Source organism: Populus nigra, chromosome 15 (assembly GCF_951802175.1).
Source record: "Populus nigra chromosome 15, ddPopNigr1.1, whole genome shotgun sequence".
Lineage (NCBI taxonomy): Eukaryota > Viridiplantae > Streptophyta > Magnoliopsida > Malpighiales > Salicaceae > Populus > Populus nigra.
Genome location: NC_084866.1, coordinates 13375311 through 13400047, shown reverse-complemented (window position 1 = coordinate 13400047; position 24737 = coordinate 13375311). Strand labels below are relative to the sequence as shown.

General features: G+C 33.1%; 3 protein-coding genes and 1 non-coding gene across 5 annotated transcripts; 2 read left to right on the top strand and 2 right to left on the bottom strand.

Moving 5' to 3' along the window:
- Positions 1-1827: 1827 nt before the first annotated feature.
- LOC133674900 (uncharacterized) lies at positions 1828-3201 on the bottom strand. The gene has a single exon (XM_062096195.1). It carries the CDS (start codon positions 3199-3201, stop codon positions 2116-2118), a length of 1086 nt encoding a protein of 361 aa, XP_061952179.1. The 3' UTR covers positions 1828-2115.
- Positions 3202-6896: 3695 nt separating this feature from the next.
- On the bottom strand, positions 6897-8241 carry LOC133674274 (auxin-responsive protein IAA29-like). 2 transcript variants are annotated; one of them, XM_062095315.1, is made up of 4 exons: positions 7736-8241; positions 7385-7644; positions 7209-7290; positions 6897-7094 (listed from the first exon to the last, which is right to left on the bottom strand). In XM_062095315.1, the coding sequence occupies exons 1-4, from the start codon at positions 8041-8043 to the stop codon at positions 7043-7045; spliced, it is 702 nt and encodes a 233-aa protein (XP_061951299.1). In that variant the 5' UTR covers positions 8044-8241; the 3' UTR covers positions 6897-7042. The 2 variants fall into 2 exon arrangements, with proteins under 2 accessions (XP_061951299.1, XP_061951300.1); XM_062095316.1 differs by having other exon boundaries at positions 7385-7641.
- Positions 8242-15395: 7154 nt separating this feature from the next.
- TRNAA-UGC (transfer RNA alanine (anticodon UGC)) lies at positions 15396-15468 on the top strand. The gene has a single exon. It is a non-coding gene; the product is annotated as a tRNA-Ala (tRNA).
- Positions 15469-22814: 7346 nt separating this feature from the next.
- Positions 22815-24117, top strand: LOC133674258 (transcription factor MYB82-like). The gene is made up of 3 exons (XM_062095288.1): positions 22815-23005; positions 23204-23333; positions 23461-24117. The coding sequence occupies exons 1-3, from the start codon at positions 22879-22881 to the stop codon at positions 23894-23896; spliced, it is 693 nt and encodes a 230-aa protein (XP_061951272.1). The 5' UTR covers positions 22815-22878; the 3' UTR covers positions 23897-24117.
- The last annotated feature ends 620 nt before the right edge of the window (positions 24118-24737 follow it).

Sequence of the window (24737 nt, the reverse complement as noted above, 5' to 3'; positions counted from 1 at the left end):
ATTAGTTTTTTAATTATTTCAACTTACTAAATAATAAAACAAAACAAAAAAACTTATTTTAACCACGAGATTCCATCGATAAAAAGTTGCGTGTGTTAGCCAACGATGATAAAGTGGACTCCCTTTCATTGAATGGTAGATTACTATAGAAAATCACATGGCACAGTGTATAGTTTCTTTTCTTCCTTGATTGTTGCGATGCCAAAGTCACTCTAGCTGTTAAAGATATTGCTAAAGTAAACTCGGGGGTGGTTGAAATTGTGGTAGATTTTTTGTAATTATTTTTTAAAATAGTTTTTATTTAAAAATATATTAAAATAATATATTTTTTAAGAATTATTTTTTATATTAATATATCAAAATAATTCAAAAACATAAAAAAATAAAAATAAAAATATTCTAATTTTGTTAAAATATTTTTAAAATATAAAAATAAAAAAATTCCTAGTATGGAAGGGTTAGACGAGGAAAACTTTTATAGTATGAATTTAGATCATTGGACCAACCAACCAACCATACCAACTACCATATTGTTTTACCATAGTAATCAAACCAATATTTAGTTAAATTGTAGATTTGTTGGTCAATTCATAATTATGAATTATCGAGTAAAATTTACTGGGTCGTGACATATTTAATAACTATATGTAAAATTTTATAATAGGAGAATATACCTCCACGTCAACTATATACAACAATATTCATAAAATTTAAAGAATATTTTGCTAATCAGCCCATGTTATTAGCATAAATTACATGCAAGGTAACTTTCCAAATGATATACGTGACGAATCATATTCATAAATACTGGCATAATTATGACAATATAGGAAAAAGGACAACACCACCAAAGTTGTGTCCTGGGATGCGATACAAAATAATTTAATTAAAACATATTTTTATTAAGTTTGTATTTTATTTTTAAATTTGACATCTTAAAATATCTAAAAACATATGAAAACATTAATTTAATACATTTTCATAAATTGTAAACGATAAAACAAACACTCAATTGAATCATGACCACTAATTATCTATCTCAACAGATTAATAGAAAATTCAATTGAATCATGACCACTAATTATCTATCTCAACAGATTAATAGAAAATTCAATTGAATCATGACCACTAATTATCTATCTCAAGAGATTAATTTCTACGCAGGTTGATAAGTATGGTGTCTCCAGGACCATCAATGCCTTTTATTTTGGCATGATGGTTCATCAGCTTCCCTGTGCATAGGCTCCATTATTGAGAGAGAGAGAGAGAGAGACTAAAGTGGAGCTACCAAACCTCTGTGATGCTTGCTTGCACTGGAGAGCCCATTCATGCATTAAATTCTGTGTACTTTCTCTACAGATCTAAGACCACCAGCCTGGCACCGGCCATGTTTTTAAGCCTCGAGGAGACGTAAGATGACTCTCTCTCTCTCTCTCTCTTGTTTTTTTTTTCCTTTCAAAGCAGAGTCAATCAAAATTAAATTTGCATTTCAAAATCATTTTAACGACACACATCTCCTTCAACCTGATATATTTAAAAGAAAAAATTATCATGATTTCAAAATTCGAATTCAATAGGCTAAAAAAGAAAACAAAACTTTTTAATACTGAAATTGATATATAAAATTAAAACGTAAATCCAATCAAGCCGGTTTTTTCTTTTTCTTTTTCAAAAACAAAAATAATCTGAATAATGAAGAATTTTGCAGCCAGCTTCTCACGAATTTCCAACAACCATTCATAATTTTTCCAGTTTTCTCCCAATCTTTTAGTAAAAATCAAACATACTAAAACAAAGAAATATTAACTACTTAAAGAAATGCTCATGTGTATAAACTTGATTCTTTTCTAATGCTTGAACTGAACAATATGTCTTCCCAGAGAAAAAGAATCCGATTAGAATTTAGAAGAGCTATAATCTTTGGGACAGGAGCAAGACAATTTTTTCTTTGTTTGCAACTGTTATACAACTAGACAACTGTTATACAACTAGACATCCCTTTACAGAACTGGGCATTTGAGGCCTAAAAAGGGCAAGGAACAATGACAGAGTTCTGCACTGTACTACATCTACCTATTTTACTCATTTTGATCCGGACTGCCAATAACTTCATTCCTATGTTCGCAAACAATTCCCAGGAAGAAGAAACCTAAACTTATCCGCATTCTCTATCAAATATGATGGGAGGTGGACCGCAGAAGCTGAATGGGGTGTTGGTCCCATCTTCTTAATCAGCTCCTGAAAGGTGTGCTCCTCAGGTAGCATATCAAAGAGATCATCTCCACTGCAAATGATTTTCTGAATTCTAGAGTAGTTCAAAAATTCATTCCTCCTAACTCTATCTGCATGGCTATATGCAGTCATCTTAAACACAAATTCCTGAAGTCGGCGAAAGCAAAAACTACAGTGCCACCCAGAATCAGAGAGAATAAGGTCAGTTTGGCGTGCATGCCGGTAACCGGTGCGAGGGCCAAAAATCTGGATTGTGGCCCGCCAGCTACTGTAATCTACAGGAAACTCAAATGAGTACTTGTAATGCTTGAGCTCAAGGTGCAAGGCATGTGGAATTTCATCACACCACTGCAGTAGTTTCAATGTGTGTGGGCTTGGAATCTCATCTGCATCTGACATAATGATCAAGTCACCGTAGGAAATTCCTGAACTGCGGAGCAGTCCACTCATAGCTTTCCGCTGCTCAAACTCAAGTACAAAAGGGTCCTCATTTTTTCCACGGGCAGCAATTCGGCCTGAAAATACACCATGGACAATCTTCTCCTTCGCAAAGGCAAATCTAGACCGGTTTGAGTCAAAGAAGAGAGGCTTGGGGATGCCAGTGAAAGTGGTATTCGATTCGAGGATTACAAATTTAGTGATGTAAGGATGAAGCTCGTGCCATCTGATCTCAAGAATGTCTAGCTCATTGCTAAAGATGATGGCATCAAATACACGGCGAGGCTCAGATCGTAGGGACCAACCATGTAGGTGGCAAAGATGTTCCATTGAGACATTCTCTGCATAATAGTGAGGTAGGTGTTTAAAGGGAGGAGGGGGGTTGTCCCAAAGTGGACGTAAAAAGTAGGAGACATGCTGGGCATGTGTGAGGATTCCAATCACACAAATTGGCACAAGTATCAGCAGTATGAAGAAAACAACCTTGAAGGGTACTCTTCTGTAGGCTAAGCGAAGGAGTCTAGGGGCCATGATTTGGTTTAGAAAGATTGAACGGTGCAGTTACATGCATGGTCCCGATTCAGGAAACCCCGAAGCCCTGCTTCTTCCAACTTCAATCACCTACACAATATTTGGGTAGTCATGAATAAGACTGCGATGGCAGTTAGAAAATAGTTTAATGACTTGTTTGCTAGACAAAGTTATTAAATTAAAATGCTGCAAACCTAATTTTAGTTTGCTAAACTCAAGGGGACGGTAATCGAAACAAGCTGTGCAGCAACAACCAAGCCTCAAACCCAAACTAGTAGGGGCCGGCTATATTTATCTTTCTGTGTCATTCTGCTTGGATCACAAGAGGCTGTAAAACAAAAGAAACATGAAGCAGAAGTTAAGCGCATTCTGAAATTTGGAAAATGGAAGTCAAGAAAGGTTTTTCTCCTTAAACTTGGCGCAGTAAAGAAAGCAAACAAAACTAGCGGCAAAAACAGAGGGAAAACCCTTAGAAAATTTCCAATAAACAAGTAACAACAGCAACAATCAGTTTAGAACCCTTCACCACTCTTCGAACCCAATTCTTAAAACTCTTATAGCTAACTTCTCCCTCCCCTAAACCCTTAGTGAAATCCATTTATACTACACATATAAATTTTAAAGTTGCAAAGAAAAGAAATGAAACAAATAAAGGAAAGGAAAATTTAAGCACTTGTCTTAAATGTTCAATGTGCACATTCCATTACCTGTTCTATTTCTTCTTTAATAATAAAATCACAATTGTCAGAATTCATCTTGCAATGCCTATCGGTTTCATATCCATCACTCCAAAGCTGCCGAGCAGTTCCAAAGCATACGAACGACAGATATGTAGATAATACTAAGAACTATTTTCAAATCTTTTAGTTGTAATTCTGTTGTATTTTAAACTTTACATGGATAGAGTTAGCTGTTTGGAATTCAGAGCTGTACATATGCACAAACACATATATAGAGTACACCGGCAAATATTCTCTCTTCCTCTATGGCATCTCTCGTTCCTATCTCTCAACCTGTCTTTTCTTCTCAACCCAATCACTTCTTTACTGTCAAGCTTACATTTAAACATTACATTGTGTGGGAAACAATATGCTAAAATCAACCAATCAATTAATACCCCACCTCTCTGAGAACCCACATAAACAAACCTCTCAAAAACATCATAGGATCTCACCATCAGTCTCCAAGGAGTAACAGGACGAAACACACAGAAGTAGAGCTGGCAAAGCAAACCTAGTAACAACTAGCCAATTAGCTTGAATTTCACATCAGAATTTACGACTGTCTTTGTAATAAACGATTTGATAATAACAGTGCATGATGACAGCCCATCACTCTTCAACAAATTAATGCCATTTTTCTTGTCATCCCCTACCAACCAAATACATAAATAGAGAAAACAATGTATCTAAATATTCAAGATAATTAACCATGCATCAAAATAACAGAATTAAAATCATTTTAACATTAAAGATGCAATAATTTACCAAAAAAGAACAAAAACAAGTAGAAGAAGAAAGCAAGGGGGGTAAGAAAATTTCACGAATTCAAATTAAAAGAAAATGATAGAAAGAGTTTATAGTTTCTAAAATATATTTATAATACCATCGCAACATATAACAATAAAGAGTTGACCATTGATTGATCTAATGATTGTCATTAACATACTTAAAACTAAGAGTATTCAAATCCCATTTCTTCAATGAAGTGAAATTCAAAAAGAAAAAACAAGAAACCAAGTTGAAGCAGAGAAGGAAATGAAATTATAAAAAAAATTAATTACCTCAATTAAACCAAGTTCAAGATCTGGAGATTCATTAATTAAATGAATAGATTAGATGAAAATTTCCCATTTTAATACGGCACCGTTTTCAGCCAAGCAGAGTCGCAGAAAGCAGAAAGCAGAAAGCAGAAATGGAAAATACTTTTACGATGGGAAAGAGACGGAGACAGAGGGAATGATTGTCAATTAGAGTTCTGTCTGGTTACGTGGCATTTGATCAGTGGAGAGGTTGGTGAAGTTTATGTGAGATGGGTTGCAGTGGAAAATGAGAGGCAGTGACGTGATGTTGGGTTCGTGTCTTGACGAGAATCATAAAACACAGATTTTTTGGGATCTTACTTGATCCTTAACCTGATTCGTGTCTTGACATCAATTTGGGATCTTACTTGATTCTTAACCTGCATTTATTTATTTATGTTTTAATTACTAAGAGATAGATTTTTTTTACTTATATATATATATATATATATATATATATATATTTTAAGAGAAATCATAAAACACGTAACTTAAACACTGTAGAGAATATTGTCCACACAGATACAGAGATCTGTTCACTATTGCAGTTAACTTACAATTTTGTCCCTTGAAGAAAGTTCAGGGTGCCGAGGGTGATCTCATCTTTTTCTGAAAACCAATTGGTTATTAAAAGATTGCCCAAGGTAATTTTCATTTTTAAAACTTTTTTAAATAGCATAATTCCTTATTTACCCCGTACCCAACAAAATTAAACTGCTAACCAAGGGTATTTCTAATTTTATATTTTTTTTTCATGAATGGACATTTTTTATCTTAAAAAAATAAAAAAGAATTCAAAAAAGATTTTTCTTTTCACATAAGTTTTTTTTTTTGTCAATACCATAACCATGAATGGTATTTTGAACTTTTTACTATGAATAATTAATTTTTAAATAAAAAACAATAAATGTGTAGCCCTTGAATTTTATTACGTAGGAGACGCCGTGTCTCCTGGTGTTTGAATATGCTATTTTATAGTATCATTGAAAGTACCATCTTGCCCTCTTCTTTCTAATATGACGTGTGATGACAATTGATGAATGGTTTGTTACTGGTAGTCCTTTTTTTTTCTTTTTTATTCTCTCTCTTCCATCAAAAATACATGTTTGTTCTCTTTTCTTTTTATTTTTCAATTTTATTCTTTGTGTTATTGACTACTTATTTTAGTATGAAAAAGTTTTTGATGTTTTAAATTTAGTTCTTAAATTACAACTTATTATATATTATTATTTCCTATTCATTGGTTTTAATTTTTGATTTTTTTTTTACTATTTTGTTAAAGTTTTATTTTTTTCAATTTTATTCTTCAATCAAAATTTATATTTTTTAGCCCTCATTTTTTTTATTTCTTTCTCCTTCTCTTAAAGTTGTTTTCTTTTCAATTTAACCATCATAAACAATTTTTAAGAAGTTGTCCTATTTATATATATATAAAAATTACATTCACAATATAATTTGGTTAATTCGACTTTTGCTCAAATTCTGGTTAAATTTATTTTACCAAAAAGTTGATTAGAAATTTAAACAAAATATTTTTAATCAAATCAAACCCACCAAATGCTGTCTTACAAGAGAAAATTGTAATTCAACTATCAAAAGTAGACATCTTTCAAATCTGAGGGATCAAACACTATTACAGGTTACAGATCTCAAAAAAATGAAAGAAGGAAAAACAATTACCCCTAAAGCAAAATATTATATATCCACAAACACTGGGAATATGACTTTAGTTTGGTCAGGCTTTATTAGTAGAAACTTCAGTTCTGTCAGGCTTTGTTCCATGTGTCCATGTTTACCACAGCAGCATACCATTTTGTGAAGAAATTCTAACTGGCAGTATCAAGGAATAAAGGTGAAAGGAAAAGATACGCACAAAGAAGAGAGAGCTCCAACATGAACAAAAGAAACCCATAATATGTGTTTCTTCTATTTTAATCCAAAAAGTCATAAAGTTAATTAGGTTCTTCTTACTGCTAATTAATTACATAATACATAGTCAATTGATTCAAAATTCAAAGCGAAGGTAGAAAAAAAAGCTAATCAGCTGCTTCTCCTCATCAATTTTAGTCGTTGGACTGTCCCAAGAAAGTTCCTGCGAGATTCAAAATGTCCCATAAGAAAAAAACAAATCAGTAACACCATCAATTTGCATGTCATTTCAAGCCCCAGAAGGCAAAATTTGCTTTCTTGAATTTATGAGCATCACCTCCAAGGTACATCTTCAGCTAGTAGCCAGTCACCTTCTCTATCCTGGTAAGTCAGTCTGTAGTCGCTTGAATTTTCCTGGCCTGTCCCGAATTTCACAGCAAAATCAGGAATCAGTCACTTCTCATGGTCTCGTTAAAATGGAAAAATATTAATTGTAATGTCGAAACTACTTACATATCCCAAACATGTCAAGCAAGGTCTGCTTGAGTGTTGGAAAAGAATGGTGGAGGCTAACATCAATTTTCCTTGCTATTCCTACTCCCTCCATCTTGACCTTAATGTACATATACTTTGATGTTCTAGCTTGGCAATCTTCACAACAATTGTCCACTGCCCGATTGATCTCTAGCGCCCTGCTGCTTTGACGACTAAGCCTCTTCTTCTTGAACTTTATTGGTGGCCACCCCACTATTCCATCACTTTCCCCATCACTTCTGCCCAACCAAAAAAAAAAAAACAATTGTCAAAAAACAAAACAACTAGCTATATTTTGCACTTGATTACAGAAAGAGAGAGGGTATATACTTGTTGGAGGCACAAGAGTTGCTACTATGGTTTTCGAGATCTTTAGGGAAATCATCTTCGTCGTTTGGCTGGTTATTCCAAACCAAGAGAGGTAACGTTTGAGGCCCATCTTCATTTCCTGAGCTCTCTTCAAAGGCATCAATAAAACTCCGTTTCTTGTCATTAGCTTTCGTAGAAAACCATGAATATTGACCCAGTTGAAGTTGTCCCGAGCCCAGCAACCCTTTAGGCTCAGAAACATAGCTGTTTAGGTCTAAACCCTTCATTGTTTTCTCACTTGGGAGACCGAGACCAAGTTGAAGTTCCATCTTGCTTAGCTCAGCAACTTACTACGAAGTATAGTGTGTGTGTGTGTGTATCATCCAACAACAACAAAACAAAACCAGAATTCCCAATAAAAAAAACCCACAAGCAAGATGTCAAGAACAAGAAAGGAAACCAAGGAAGAGAGAGTTTTCGGTATAAGAGATCTGGGTTTCTTGCTGCTTCGGGGTTATAATAGTAGCTTAGAGGGACATGCAGTTTATATAGAGAGACAAAATCAAGAGGGATTCTGCTGTGTGTGTTGAAATATGTGGCTGTGGTGGGGCCTAGAGAGTACAGAGAGGGACATGGGATGTAAGAAGGGAAAGCATGGTAAGCAGGTAAGGGGACAGTGTTTCGGCAACAGTGGTATGATGTCCGAATCAATGCTCCACTTTTTCCCGACCCAGTTGCCCTCTTCGCTTTCGTCCTTTTGGGCGGCACCCACGCGCAAGCTAGTAAAGGTTGAAACCTTAGCTATCAAACATGTCCAAGTGAATTTGACATTCATCAGCAGCAACATCTACACAAAATTCTGTGAAAGATAAGATTGCTTGCCATGGCCCATGGGATGTTGCAGCTATTTCCATGAAGATATGGCCAAGCTAAAAAAGTGCCACTGTATCTAAGTTTATCCTCTCCACCTTTAAAGTTTCACATAATCCTTGGTGTGAAATATTGTTTAATTTCACATCGCTCAATCATACCAAGCAATCACAGCTATGCATTTCATTGCATTAAGCAAGAGAATTCTAGAATATTGCCCTTCATTGGACAAAGAAAAAATAGTGACAAATTTAAATTTCCAATATGTTACCGACAACGATAAATTAATATCAATGTTGGCTTTGTAGCGATCTTAAACTAGATATGTTTTTAAATTTTCTGAGGTTAATTTTTAAATTGAAAGGAGTGGGAAATCTTAATCTTATCTACCCTTTATAATTAATAAAAATAAATTTGTTTTGTGTTGAGAAATAAAAGTACCGAACTAAAATTTATAAGTATTGTCAATAAATAATTAATTAAACAAGTAGACAAATCTACATAAATAGACATAGTCTAATAGTTATATAATCGGTAGTTTTCTTTAATGAAATATATATTCAAGCCATGATTAATCTGATTATTATATAATAGAGAAGAACTATTTTTATTTTATAGTCTAAAATCCAACGATTAATTAATTACCGATAAACAAAAAAAAATGTACATCATTTTGTGTGAAAACGGATGCAATTACTAGCTCGAATTAGCTTGTTTTGTTTTATTGAGAATATGTAAGCCTTTAACTAAGCTTAATTTGTTTTTTCCCTCCTTTTCTCTTCCAACTAACCAAGCTATCAACCATATATTAATTTCCATGAATCTTTCTAGAAAAACAAAATATAGAATTGAAATTTATGAAAGGTTTTTTCTTTTTATTTCCCCCTTAACCAAGTGGAATCTAATTTTTTTTACATCAGCTCACAACAACGTACCATCACATGCTAACCAAAAGAGAGAAAAAAAAGTTAGGTTAAAATCAGTCTCGTCCTTTGCTTTTTCTCTGGATGCAAAATCTGTCTCTTCTTTCTCTTTCTTTTTTTTTAAAAAAGGAAAAAAGAAAAAAGAAAAAAGAGAAAATGTTTGTGTTTCTCCTCCCTCATCACTTCTTTATTCGATAGAAAAGTGAAAATCATTGGATCCTAATTGTTGTCTAACACGCCTCTCACTTGAGTGTGAAAAGTGCACACTTACCTTCTCCATTAGGAACGCGCGCATAAGATTCAATACAAAAACCTTGAACCAGTTCTATAATTCAGATTCTTGAGTCAAATCTATGGTCCCATCTTCCTTGTAACATTAGAAAAAGAAACATTCAGCCCTTCTATTTACGGACCACTCAAGAACTTAACCCGACATTTTAAAAAAATTATTTGGAAATGGCAGTTTTCACTTTTAGATTTTTTTCAAGAGTAGATTTATTTTGAAAAAAATATCAAATTGATATTTTTAAATGATCTTGATGTTTCTAATATCAAAATATAAAAATATATATATTATAATTCATTTTCAAAAAATAATATTTTAAAAAAACAACATCTATAAACCAATCTATCACGCAATAATTCACTTTCTAGATGAAGAACACGTATTTTCCTGAATCTATCATTGACATTCACGAATGGATTACACGTTTCATTAGTTGTTATCCACGAAGACAATATATCAAGGGGACAGGGTCTAGCTTAGTTGATAAGAGTAGCCAATTTCATAAGCATTTTGCACCTTTTCTTCTCGTAAAACACAAGTCACGGACAAGCAGAAAAGAATCCCTTTTTGAAACAAATGTAGAAATTCGAATAATGTAGCCAGTCTCCTGTGTGTGTGTGTGGGGGGCTAACCTGAAATCACTGAACATTGATCATGGGTCAATTAGTTTTATAACATGGATTATGAAAGAAGAACATTCAACAGCTGAAAGGGTCCATGAACTTAATTATACTTAATAATCCCAAACGTTGTTAACATCTTAGCCACTATAGAAATATGCTAGCTCTCGATCCTACCTAGAACTTTCAATACCTAATTAAATTATTATATTATATGATAACTCCATGTAGAGGTTCTTTTTGTCTCTTTTTAATTAAATATGCAAGGAAGAGAGATCATCCCCTCATGACCAAGCAACTAACAACAAAAATGTTCCCATGTCTTTCCCATTTAGGGCAGGCAATTAATAATCATACAATAATTAATAAGATCAACTATAATAATCCAAACAAAAACACATCTTCCCTATGTGCTTTGTTTTTGCTCCGTGTGCCGCTTGATGATAAAATAACACCAACAGAAAAAAACAAGCAATATTGAGTGTGTCACTTTGCCCCATGTAAACCAGAAACATGCTCACCGCCAGACTCCATTGTCACAGGAAGGTTGAACAAGATTGAACAGAAACCATGCAGGCTTCACGTGGCTATCCCCCTCACTGCTGGTAAGCTAGACACAAAATGGTCAGGGTCTGGACCGGAGAACCCGCACGGGGCAGTCCTTGGTGCCGCCCACATTCGAACAAGGTGAATGTGATCTGTGCCACTCAGCCCTCATTGGTTAGCCCACGTGTTAAATGGTCTTGGGTTACTGAATACAATGTCTTTGGTCAAATTGTACGGAGTTTGAAGAGCTTGTGGCGAAGAACTAGAAATCTATCCACCACTCACTCTGTGCGGGATCTGGTGGTTCTTCTTGCGTCATGCCGTTTTCAGTGATTAATAATATCGTGTATAGGTGTGGGAAGAGCTAGTGAATAGGGTTTCAAGGTCCTTTTCACACCTACGAGAGCTATCTTCGAGGTTTTAAGGTCCTTTTCTCACCTATGAGAGCTATCTTCGAGGATAAATGCTATCCAGGAGCTATCTTCAAGGAGAAATGCTATCCAGAAGAGCGAAATTCTTAATATAATTTTTTTACAATATAAATATAGTTTATTTTTTTATTTATTAATGTGCATTTCAATTGTGAAAATTTATTTTAAAAATTAATTATATTTTAATATATTTAATACACAATTATTTTAATAATTCGATATGACTTGGTTAACTTGACGAGTTTAAAAATAACCCAAATAATTCTCAATCAATCTAATATTAAAGGATGAAATTAAAAAAAATTAATTAAAAAAATAAAAAATAACCCGAGTCAACTTTGATGAACTCGTTAAACTCATGACACGGGATCATAAAACCAGAATAATCTTATAAAAACTAATAAAAAAACATAAATTTTTTTAAAAAAATCAAAGAAAAAAATCTAGTGAAAAAAATATTATTGTAATGAATATTTTTTAATTGTGATTCACAAGACGTGACTGTGTATTTGATATAAAAATCTATTTTTTTAAGTAAATATTTAATGAAAATATTTTTTATGTTATTTTTTTATAATTTATTTGAAGTAGCTATTTTAAATTATTTTATAGTCTGACTTTAGAATCATCACGGCATTTTTTTTATTGACTAAGTTTTAATTTAAAAAATTATTCTTATAATAAAAGACATGCTTTCTTTAGAAAACGTAACATAAATAAGAAAAGAGGGTATTGGCTAGAGTTTTTTTTTCTTATTAATTTAAATCATTTGAATTTCTACAAATATTTATTTTAATTGTGTTATATTTTTATTCAAAAATCATGCAATTTATATATAAAAATACTTTTTTCACAAAAAAGAAGGAAATGTATTAATAAAAAATAAAATTTTGACCATAATGTTTTTTGAATGTCGCTTAATGTTTTTTTCATACAACAATTTTTACTTACTTTGGTAATTAAATCCACTTTTGTTCATGTCACAATTTTTTGAATATCACTTATTTTTTTTTTTTCATGGAGTGAGAGTTGATTAACTGAAAATACCAGTTTTTTAAAAATAAATATAAATTAATATTTTTTTTAAAAAAAAAATCAGTACAAGCTAGACCTCAAGCTAGCAAATTATTATACTGAGATGTTAAGCCTAGCCAAGTACGATAACAACTAGGTTGCTAGAGGTGGTTGAAAATGAACTGATGGAGCCTAAGATTTTACCTCGAGGTCCTTGTTCAAATACCCGGCTAACTTCCATACAAAATCTAAAAATTAAAAAAAATAATTTAAAATAAAAAATTTCAATTTTTTTAAATATAATTGAAACACCACTTCCTCAAAGGAAAAATTTAGTCGGTGGTAGTCGTGACTTGACCATCTCCCTGTGGGGTTGGGTTTCTATCATTGAGTTAAGGTTTGGTTGAAGTTTGGACCTTCTCTTCAACTCAGTTACATGCCGTGTCAAATGTTAAAGATTTGAACAGCGAGATATAAAAAACCTACATATGAAAATTTTGAAACTAAACTAATAATATTAATTAAATAAGCTAATATCGAAGAAATTACATGGTAAGTATACACCCTTTATTCCTATAATTTTAGTTAAATCTCTCTAACATTCAATTTTCTCTTACTATTTTTTAATCTTCAGGCGTGATTTCCTTTTCTCTCAATTAGACACAAATTTGTGGCACTGTCATTTAATGTATTAAAACTGGAAGAAAGGAAGAGAACATTAACGTTACATATAGAACGTAGAAAGGCAGAATCAATGAGAGAATTAGCTCAGGGAGAAAATCCATGAAAAAAAAGGAATTGAAAAAACGCAAGAACAATATGTGGCACCAACTCTTTGCATAGAGATCCAAAAACTAGCCAGAGCAGAGGGAACATGATCTAGTCAGGGCTTGACCAAATTTGCATGAAGTGGGGCGCTCTCCATTTTGTGAGCGACAGAAGGATTGCCAGCTTGCCAAGTTGATCTCCTCATTGAATGTGGAATTTAACACTTGAGTACGATCTCTGGTGTTATTTCCAACCATCCAAATTAGCACGGCGACAAACCGATGGCTTATTTTAAGCCATTAACAACCTGCAGGCTAGTAAGAATTTGATTTCTACGAGAGCAAAATATGGTGAAAATGGTGAAACATATTGACATGGAGGGTCACTTCAAACTCAACCACTTTCATGTACATGGTGATATGCTCTATCCAAGCTCTTCTTTTCGACTGTATAATTGTGTGCTTTTATGGCATGTTTGAACTTTTAAAGCATGTTAGATGAATTAGGTTTAGATGAGGTGGTAGTGTTTGATATTGTGTTATATTTTACTCGGAAACGTATGAAAATGATATTTTTTATTATTTTTAACGTTAACACATTTAAATAATAAAAAAACATTAAAAAAATTAATTTCAAGTAAAAAAATAAAATATTATAAAATACAGTTTTCATTATGAAAACAAAAACGCCATTATTAGTAAAACATCATGTTTTAAATTGTTTTGGTTCTTGACTCAAAAGTAAAAGGGGATAGAAGGGGATGAGCCTGAATGAGTTGGATGGTGATTTGGTGAAGCGTGGTTCATCATTGTTTGTTTTTGTATTTAGAATCATGTTTGGATGTGTTTTAAAATTATCAAATTAAGATGATTTTTAGTGTTTTTCAATGATTTTGATATATCTAAAAAATAAAATTATTTTAATGTATTTTCTAATAAAAATCATTTATAAAAAACACAAAACACCACACAGCACACACCACAACACCAAATATACAAAAAAAAATAATAATCTTATTCTTCACTTTGCTTAGAATTTCTAGCAATTGTATTGAGATGTTATTTTCATTGGACTTCTCAAAAGGTTTACCTATTGTCCTAAATTTTTAGTGAGACGTCGACTAGACTCTGAATAATAACTATGGCCACTAACATGAAATTCAGATACATACAACAATGTAACCGATTTTTCATTCCACTGTTGGACTTCAGATCAGACCCTGTTTCATTAATTTAAGCTAATGAAAAACAGTTTGGACCTGGCACTGTACTTTTTACCCATAACCCTATAGGCCCATAAATTTATGATTGTGTCTCTGTGTCTAGAAGCAAGAAAGTGAACAAATCACTTGTGTCAGATATGGTCTCTATTCATCAATCTATCACTAAATGGTGCTACGTCTGTGCTGTTTGGTCCAAGTATTCACCACTGCCAGGCATTGCCTTGTGGCAGGGATGCTCAAGAGAAGAGCTTGCCTTCCTCTGAACTTTCCTGATCTCTCCTTTCAACCCCAGGTCGTAGCATTCACCACTTGCAATAACTTTGATGAGGGCTCAGGTGATTCAAGATGGGAGAGTTACCATAAATTTTAAACCCAAGTCTCGGTCGAAGAAAAAAGAGATTGAAATCTGAATTTACATAATGTAGCCTCAATAATTTGCATTCTTATCTTGAATTACCTCAAACTTAGCCACAAGAACCCTGTCTATCACTTGCTAAATGCCTTTGTATGCCTACTACCATATTTGCTCAATGGCCTGATCAGCTTAGAAATTTGTCAAGCTGGTGCAGAATTGAAGCCAACGCTGCTTATTTGCACGAATGCAGCAAGTGAGAGTTTGTAAATCCAAAACAAGAATTTCCATATACGATGCTCTTGTAAATCCAAAACAAGAGTTGGTAGTATTATTGTTCATAGAATTTCCAGCTTTGTTCGACGTAGAATTCTGCAGGAAGCTATTATAAATTCGAGATATGATGCTCTTTGCAAGGGCTGGAACTCTCAGTACTCGGCTTTTATTTGTATTGTAGTGTTTGTATATTGTACAAACTTTATAAGCAATTTGCTTCAGTTGATTTTTATCAATGAAAAATTCATTCATAAAAAAAAAAAATATAAAGATAGAACCTCACAATGATAGCCGAAGCTCCTCAAAGCCCATGTACAGACCTGTATAATCTGATGCATATTGGAAAACTAAAATAAGGCAATCTGTACAGGAAGGGGATGTAGCTCAAATGGTAGAGCGCTCGCTTTGCATGCGAGAGGTACAGGGTTCGATCCCCTGCATCTCCATTATTTCTTAACATTTTAATTATGCATTTCCTTTCCCTTTTTGAACTTTTTATAATTGATTTGGAGAAAATAGTGAGATATCTATCATTTGAGATTACAAAGTAGTTAGTGGAGAAATAGAGTAATTGATAGGTAGAAATATTTTTATTGTTTTTGATAAATCATAAATTTTATTTTATTATATTTATACTTATTTTAATATAAATTTAAAATATAACTAATAATATATCACCAATCGTTCTCAATTACGAGTGTGATGGCTAGCAACCACCACAGAAATTTCTATGCAAAATCCTGTCATGTCCAATCCAGTATTATATATCAAATGCATTGTGAATTATTCCAGCATGAAAATTTGTACGGCCAAAAAACTGCGAGAAATTCAACGTGGACCCACAAGTTCAAATAATTAAAAAAAGACAAGAACCGAATCCAAACAAAGAAATCATTACTCCCATGGGACCGGCCTCTTGTCTAGGGAAAAAGAAAAAGAAAAAGAAGAAATTAATAATGATCCTAATTAATTCATATTTTTATTCAATGAATGCGTTCAAAATAATGCTTTTTTTTTCATGTTCGATTTTGTATTAATCATCCATGCATTGATTAGTTATAATAAATTTATGTATGTTTTCTATACAAATTTTTTATTTAACATGTGTTTATACATGAATGCACGTGTTCCAACATAGTGTAATTATTTCCATGTTTAAATTTGAATTATGAATTTATTGAATTCTTAAAATATATGTTATTTTTAAGCACTTGTTATCTTTTTCCATGCAATAAATCATACAAATTAAGTCTTTTACATATAAATATGGAAATTAGTCCTTTTGTATACAATTAATTAGATAATATTTATGAGATTTGTAATTCATCAATATCTATCAATTGTCATTTTTTCAAGTATTGAAATCACATTAAATATATAGAAATAGGAGAATCCTGCTGAACGAAAGATAGTGCAGGTATAATTGGAGACATCTTCCACCCAGATAATTTGAGATAGATGAGGTTTTGTTAGCATTCTTCTAAATAAAACGGCTTCTGGATATGATATACATATCTTTGAGAAATGTGTAGGTGGTTGTTCTTTTGGCCTCTATCGGCTTGTAAAAAATAAAAACTAATGGATGTTATAAGAGTTAGTGATGGATGATTTTTTTTTTTTACTTTATTATAAAAACCTAAGTCCTAGTATAGGAGGTCTAAAGTGATAATATATTGATACATGGGTATGGGTAGGAGTTGTGTCCATACCTAATATTTCCAGGTTTAACAGGATGTTAACCTCAAATAATACAAGTCTAGCTCGCTTATAGACCCAATATTCTTGGGCGTGATTACGAGCTGAGTCCACGTGGGTATATTTATGACAAGTTAAAAGTTCCAGCATCCCTAGACCTGGCAGCATGCCAACCTTAATTGGGCATAAGGTCAACGAGCTGTCAAACCCAACGCTCTTTAGCATTGCTGCATGTCGAGCCCAATTGGATACATGTGTGGTGAGCTTCCATACCCAACACTCTTGGGCTCGACTATGTGCCAAGTCCAAACATAAATAGGCTTGGCAAGTTAGCAGACCACTGTCCTTGGGCTTGACAAAGTGTTGAGCTCAAGTTTATATGAGGTTGCTGAGCTACCAGACCCAACACCCTTGGATCTGGCTACGTGCCAAGCCTAGTAGGGCACAGTCTGGCGAGTTACGAGATCCAATACTCTTGGGATTGGCTACGTGTTAAGCTCAAACAGACATGAGTTTAACAAGATTTCAGAACCAACATCTTTGAGCTTGGTTGCACACCGAGCCTAATCGGGAATGAGTTTAGTGAATTGCCAGACTCATCACCCTTAGGTTTGGCTACCTTCTCGACTCATCGATCTTGAGCTTGGTTGCGTGCTAAGACCTTCTTGACTCTCATTTTGCAATATCCATTTACTATGGGCTTGACAGTGTGCCAAACACAAAAGACTAAAAGCCTTGGCCTCATGTTAAGCCACATGACTCTATTTGCTTATTCTCATAGCTTTTAATATAAAATATTAATGTTAGGGATACTCATCTGTTATCTCCTATTAATATTAATGTCAGGGACAACTCATCCTATATTAATGCATGTGTAAGAAATATTTATAATTCATTAATATTATTAGAATAAAATTATACTTCAGTTCATCATTTTCACAAAAAAAAAACAAGAATTGTGGATTATAAATACCCCTAGAAGCACACAATTAAAGAGTTTACGATCTCTATTCTCAACAAAAATACTTTCTTAATTTTAGAGCATTTTTTATATCAAAATTAAGAACAAATATTTTGATTCTTAAAAATAAATGTTCATTCTTTTATTTATTATAATTATTTGTTTAAAGATTATTGACTTGATCATACGAGGGTTCTAAAATCCCATCAAAGATGACTATTTTGCATGTTACATGCTTCCTATAACAAGGAGAATAAATTATCTTACTAGAACATGATTAACCCATAATCCAACCACTAAAAAATATATTCTTACTAATTAAGAGTACAAAATATGGGGAAAAAATCATTAAATTATTAAATGAATGGAAACCTAAACACCCCCCATCCTCATTAATTCCTTCATATATATATATATATATATATATATATATATATAAAATCATTTTTAGCTGTGTATTATTCATTGAAAGGAAGTCTTTAGGCTGCAGTACTAGGGCCTGGGGTGGGGCTTAGCCTAATCAAAAGCAGCTTGCATGGAAGAGGACGACAACGGAAGGAAAATTCATGTGATCTTCTTGAATACAAGTTGGAAAAAAAAAATATTTTTAGTAAAATAATGATGCAAAAGGGAAGGGATCATATTATCATAATCAAAACGTAATCTGTGCCCGATTTGCACATAAACATTTATTTTAATCTCTATATAGTGATTAATAATTAATAGCATACTTTATCCTTATTAGGATACAATAATTGTGTGCCAACCTAGGTGATTGTCTACTTTTGTGGAGAATCTACGTGTTTTAACTCATGATCAGGTCCCTCCTCTGTTTTTGTTTGTTCTGTTTTTCTTGTTTTTGTATCGTATTTTAATTGATTACATATAAAACAATATAAAATAAAAATCAAAATCAAAATAAAAGTCTCTTTTATCCGGTTATTATTTTGTCTTTATATAACAAGTTTGAAACACTAAACGCTTTCTTTTCTTTTCATTTCATTATTCTGCGTGCCATCCCCGTTCAATTATTTCGTAATAGTAATATTTATTTTATTTCACATCATGTCGAAAATAAATTATTAATTTATTAATTTTTTATTTACATTTTGAAAAAATATTTCATTGAATATAGTATAAATTATGTTGATTTAGACTTATAAAATATATTATTTAATTGTCTAATAAATTGTAATTTACTAATTTGTTAATTCATTTCTCATTGATATATAATAGAAAAAGAATTATAATTTACTTTTTTTACTATTTTATATTTTAATTTGAAGAGATAATTAATAAGATCTTATAATACAAATATACAAGTAAAGAAAAAAATAAAAAAAATAATTAAAATACTAATTAGACTCCACGTTCTAATGCTACTATTTACTACTATTTTGTTTATTTGAAGCAAGCACGGGCAGACCTAGAAATTGTAGCTTGGGGTGCTAAGATCTACAAAAACTTAAAAAATAATTAATTAATCACTTGATTTTTAGCCCCTATTGTTCATCATATTTTCAAAAAATAAAAAAATATATTTTCAAAGAGATTTTTCAATCACCTACTATTTTGTAATTTTTGACCCTTTTACCTGTTGTTTTTGTATTTAAAATTTCTTTTATATAGTTAAAACTGTCGGTTCTTCGAGAGGCTGTGATTACATATATTTTTAATATTTTTTATTTAAAAATATATTAAAATAATATTTTTATTTGTATTTTTAATATTAATATATAAATAAAAATAAAAAACGTGTTTCCCCACTCAGCCAGCGCACCCTCTCTCTCTCTCGTTTTCGATTTCACAAAAGCTCTCATTCTATATATCTCCCAAAAGAGGAAAAAACGTGATCCTCTCCCTCTCACTTTCCAGCGTCCACTCGTACCCTTTCAAAACCCTTTCTCTTTCCTTTTTATTATTCATTATCTTCCTCTTAAAATATCAAAACACTACAAGAAAATGGGCCCTTCAAAATCTATAATTTTGCTTTCCTCTCAGCTTGTGACGGGGGTGCCATGGCCCGCCCTGCAAGTGATAACCTTGCAAGAAGATGGAAGTGATCAGCAGTACTGGGTGCTGATTCTAAAGCCGTGCATGGAGCATGTCTGGTGAAAACGGGAGTGGTGATTTTGGTGCAGCTTTAATCTCCTCCTGTAAAAGCATATATCCACTACATAGAGCTAGGAGTTAAACCCAATGCATGGATTGTCGTCCACCTAAATTTGTCACCTTCCATGACTTTCCATGCACAGTGATTATTAATCCTGTAGTGTTATGAACACGGGGCGTTTGGAGAAATTTACATCTATGGTGATAATGACTGAAAAAAGCAAGGCAGTACAAAAGTCTCCCTACAAGAGAATATAACACCAGAAATGAGTTTCAAGCTGGCCACTTTCCTCCCACAAGGCCCCCCATTTAACAGTTCCTTGTTCCTGTGCGTCGACGTAGATATAGTACATAGATTTCAAAATATATTTATATTCATTTTCATTAGAATTTCTTTGATTGTTGGAGTTAAAACCTTTCATATCATGTTGATGATGATGTTTGCCACTGGTAATTAGAAAAGTCAAGTCCACGCTGATCACACACAAAGGTTTTTTTTTTTTTTCATAAATATTAAGCACACACTTTGTGGGAAAAAGAAAAAGAAAAAACAGTTCATATTTTCTATTCTCTAACACTGAATCTGACCATGACTTTTTCATTTTGATTTCTACCATTACCTCAATGATTGAATTCCTATTAAAAAAAAAAAATAGTGAAGGCACAGATTTCATGATATTTGCCAGGTACATTGAAAAGAATTTAATAAATCCTCTTAAATATTGTTTTTAATATTTAAGTTTTAAAAATATTTTTTTTAATCACAAGATTACCGATCCTTAAAGTTTTTATTAAAAAAGAAAGCAGGAAAATTAAATAAGTTGGAAAATGTAACCTTGCTAGGCATTCAAATTATTGGTAACACCTTTTCTATATATTATCTGTAGGATTGGGGGTGGGGTTTGAAGAGATGGAAAAAATAAAAATAAAAATTAAGGGCCTAGCTTGAATTAGTCCACATGGAAAAAGTCTTATTTTTTCAAGTATACTTTGAATCAAATAAAATAATTCCTTTTATCTTATCTAATTTGTTGCAACAATAAATGTCTCATGGCTCCAGCCAACACACGAAAATAGAAAAAAAAAACTTTTTAAATGAAATAAAAAAAATATAATTTTAATATTATATATGTATTGATTCTCAATAGAGTCCCCAGATGATTTTTTTTTTACTAAATCTCTTGTTTATTAGAATCCTTCGACTGAACTACTTATCTAAAATAGCATTATTGATTTGATTTTTAATATTAAATATCAAGATATATTGAGAATAATTTCATTTTAGTGCATGAAATACACATCACAAACACACGTGCAATAATGAGAAATTCTAACAGATAGAGGGATTCAATCGAAGAAAAGTTTTGTTGAGTGGCCCAAATGAGAAGAAATGAATAGACTAATTGGATATTCTCCTAAAATAAAACTAATTGCCTTAGTTGAAAGATGGACGGTAAATTGGAAAAAAAATAAAATTGTGAGAGAGACTAAACTTGTTTTCCTAGTAGCATATGCCCATTTGCAACTCATCAAGAATACTCACATGCCTATATATGTGAAACAAGCCGAAGCTTTTTGTGAAACTTAGCCCATTGTCATCACATGCGCGCGCCTTCACAATGATGGCTAAAATCATTGCTGGTTCTTCGTTTTCTTAGACCTGCATACGGTCCAAAACGTTGTTTGTTGCGAAGGATTTGGAAAGGAGAAGCCTATATTATAGTCTCGAAAAAGGAATGAGTAAAAGAATGATGATGGGAGAGATGCAATAATGATAAATGAGAGATCATGACAGTTCTGGCTTCTTCAGAGAACGGTGAAGTGTGATCACTCTGATCCCCTATAACTCAGGTGCACCTGAAAAAAGTGGTCGAGAGATGAGCCAACTAGATGGCATTTTTTGTGGTGGGACTCGAACCAAAAAGGCTGGTGTCTTGAGGTAGTGGTGTCATTGTTCATTTCTCATACTTCATTTCACCATGGGTGATTCTGCTCATATTGCCTTGTAAAGCTCAATGATATCTAGCTAGTCTTTCTTTAACACGCACCAAATCTAACTAGCTAGTTTAGAAATATCCACTTCTTCTTTTTTTCCCGAAAGAAAGATACGGAAATCGGATTGGACACAAATTAACTAGTTCAGTATGTAAATTAACGTCATGATCATTGGATTGACTGGTTAATATTTTTTTTTCCTAATAAAGTAGAATAAACCTTATATTTGGTATACAATGTGGACATCCATGGTCTCCCAATCTCTCAATCTCTTGGGTTTTGAATGCAGTTTCTCTGGATAAAAGATACAGAAACAATTAAGATAGAAGAAATATTAATTTCTCGTGTTTTTTATATTTTAAATATTCGCTCTAAAATTATTATAAAAAAACTTTTAATTTTTGTTTCTGTCTTTACCCTTCTAATCAAATGCGTTTAATTTTGTCTATTATGTATATTTTCTTTTTGTACTGAGATTCTGGCCAGATACAACCTTGAAAGATGCAAGCTAAAATTTAAACTTGAGAGGGATCGATCAGTCCATGCTCCATGTGATGTGTATCTTAAGTGTGTGACAGATGATGCATTATTGCAAGCTGCAACCCTAAAAGTAACTTAAAAAACGAAGTTTAATACGACCATAACTAAAAAAATTCCATGCGACTGTTTGGTACCTTGAGATTACAGCACAAAAGCATGCAGGAGGGAGGAGACATCGGGGTCGTATGGTTGGACTTCCCAGATCCTGCATACGTTTAACTGGGTCCTCTCTACTCTTATTACGAAAGTGGAACTGAGATTTGCTTTGCTTTTACAGTGTGGCAATGCCTAGGAAAAGATAAAGTGAAGCAAAATATGTACAGAGCCCTCATGTCAATCAATCCATTTTGGGATTCTAATGTGAGTAACAGTGTTATATGTCTACGCACGGGTGAGGCTTGGTATTTACTGGTGGATAGTGACATCCACACATGCAAAATATAACCTCTATATAAACCTTTCTCTTTAACAATTCTTTTCCACTAAGTATTTTTGAAAGGCAGATACATAGAGAGAGAGAGAGAGAGAGAGAGAGAGAGAGAGAGAGAGAGAGATGGAGAGTAGAGAAGCAAAGCCTAAGGCCAAGAAAGGTTTGTGGAAACCAGAGGAGGACTTGATCCTGAAAACATATGTAGAGACTCATGGTGAAGGCAACTGGTCAACTGTGTCTAAGAAATCAGGTACTTAGCTCTATCTATTGTATAACTCGATTACAAACTCCTCTTTGCACAAAAGGAGTAATCTATATAAAGCTTAAAGTCTTTGCACAGACTCGATTACAAACTATGTAAAGCCTAAAGTCTAGACTGATTTTTTCTTTCTTTTAGCTTAAAGCTGCAGGTGGGATATTAATATTTATTATACTTGCATTGTTGCAGGTTTGATGAGAGGTGGCAAAAGCTGCAGATTAAGGTGGAAGAATTATTTAAGACCCAATATTAAACGAGGTGGGATGTCCCAAGAAGAAGAAGACATGATAATTAGGATGCATAAGCTTCTTGGTAACAGGTCAGTGGCTCGGCGCTTCTTCGCTTTGTCCTCGTTGAAAACCTCCCTACTCATCAATGCCGATTAGAAGATCGATGTTATATAACATCTTGTCTGGCTTTCATTTCATTTTTATTGTTACATGCAGGTGGTCACTTATTGCCGGTCGACTTCCAGGTAGGACAGACAATGAGGTGAAGAACTACTGGAATACCCATTTGAACAAGAGATTGCCTTCAGGCAAAAGAAAAGGTACCGACTCAAACCCAGATCAGGACGACAATAACACCAAGGAGAACAAAAGCAAGAGACTCCGTGCACTTGGCGATTCCCAGCCCACTGGCAACACGAGTCCAATAGGCAGCACTGAAGAATTGAAAGGGAAGAACCAAGAGAGAGAAGAGAGAAGTGCTGTAAGTGATGTATGGGCACAACAAGATGCACAGAGCATGATGAACTACTACATAGAATCTCCAATGGTGCCAGACAACAATGATACTTTTGTCTTTGACGATGAGCCTTTCTTAGCCTACTGGGATTCTTTTGTTTTGTTTGAATCAGTAGGCTGTGGTGGTGACTGGTGATTGGTGAGACGTCATTTTACAGAAGGGCACACTATTTGTCATGCCATAGTTTATGATATCAGACTCCATGCATGACCCTGCATCTGATAAGACTACTTCTACTTGAAATAGTACAAGATTGACCTCTCCATGGAATAGGAAAATCTGTGCTATTTCCTGCGCTGTTGAGGATTGTTTTATGGATTCTACATTATATATTAGCGATAAATATGTTTCAAACAGATGTATGGCCATATGCAGGTGACACTCTTCGAGCGTGTTTGGGAAGTTCTCTTAAAATTCAAATTTTTTTTAAATTTTTTATATATATATTTTCAAATTATTTTGATAATTTAATCTAAAAAATAATTTTTAAAATATAAAAAATATATTATTTTAATATATTTTTAACAAAAATTATTTTAAATTGTAACTTCAACTACAATTCCAAACAAGCTATTTGCTTTTCCTGTAATATATACAAGTTGAATAAAAAACCCGAAATCCCCATTAAAATGAAAAGAAAAATTACAACACATGAAATGAAAATAAATAAATAAATATTTATCTAATGGTTAAGATCAAGTAGCATGATACTCGGAATCAGAAATCCGTCACCTAGCCTGCCGTGACACCCTTAAGAGTTACAGATGCAAGTCCCACAAAAATGAAGACATCCTCGGAACAGATCGAGCAATGGAGTTGCAGGCTACAAGGTAAGGGGTTAAAGTGAAGCACAACGTGAGAAAATTATCAGCATCTTGTCGCAAGCATTCATCCCGTTATTTTTTCTTCCAAAGGTGGGCCCGAAAAAAATAAAACATCACAATCGGCTGATAGGTGCACCCATGCCCAGCCATCC

Excerpts from the sequence above, each read along its gene's own strand:
- LOC133674900 (XM_062096195.1), bottom strand. The coding sequence starts at position 3,201 with ATGGCCCCTAGACTCCTTCGCTTAGCCTACAGAAGAGTACCCTTCAAG.
- LOC133674258 (XM_062095288.1), top strand. The coding sequence starts at position 22,879 with ATGGAGAGTAGAGAAGCAAAGCCTAAGGCCAAGAAAGGTTTGTGGAAA. Across the intron at positions 23,006-23,203 it reads AACTGTGTCTAAGAAATCAG|GTTTGATGAGAGGTGGCAAA; the intron begins GTACTTAGCTCT and ends GCATTGTTGCAG. Across the intron at positions 23,334-23,460 it reads CATAAGCTTCTTGGTAACAG|GTGGTCACTTATTGCCGGTC; the intron begins GTCAGTGGCTCG and ends TGTTACATGCAG.
- LOC133674274 (XM_062095315.1), bottom strand. The coding sequence starts at position 8,043 with ATGGAACTTCAACTTGGTCTCGGTCTCCCAAGTGAGAAAACAATGAAG. Across the intron at positions 7,645-7,735 it reads AACTCTTGTGCCTCCAACAA|AAGTGATGGGGAAAGTGATG; the intron begins GTATATACCCTC and ends TTGGTTGGGCAG. Across the intron at positions 7,095-7,208 it reads GCTGAAGATGTACCTTGGAG|GAACTTTCTTGGGACAGTCC; the intron begins GTGATGCTCATA and ends TGAATCTCGCAG.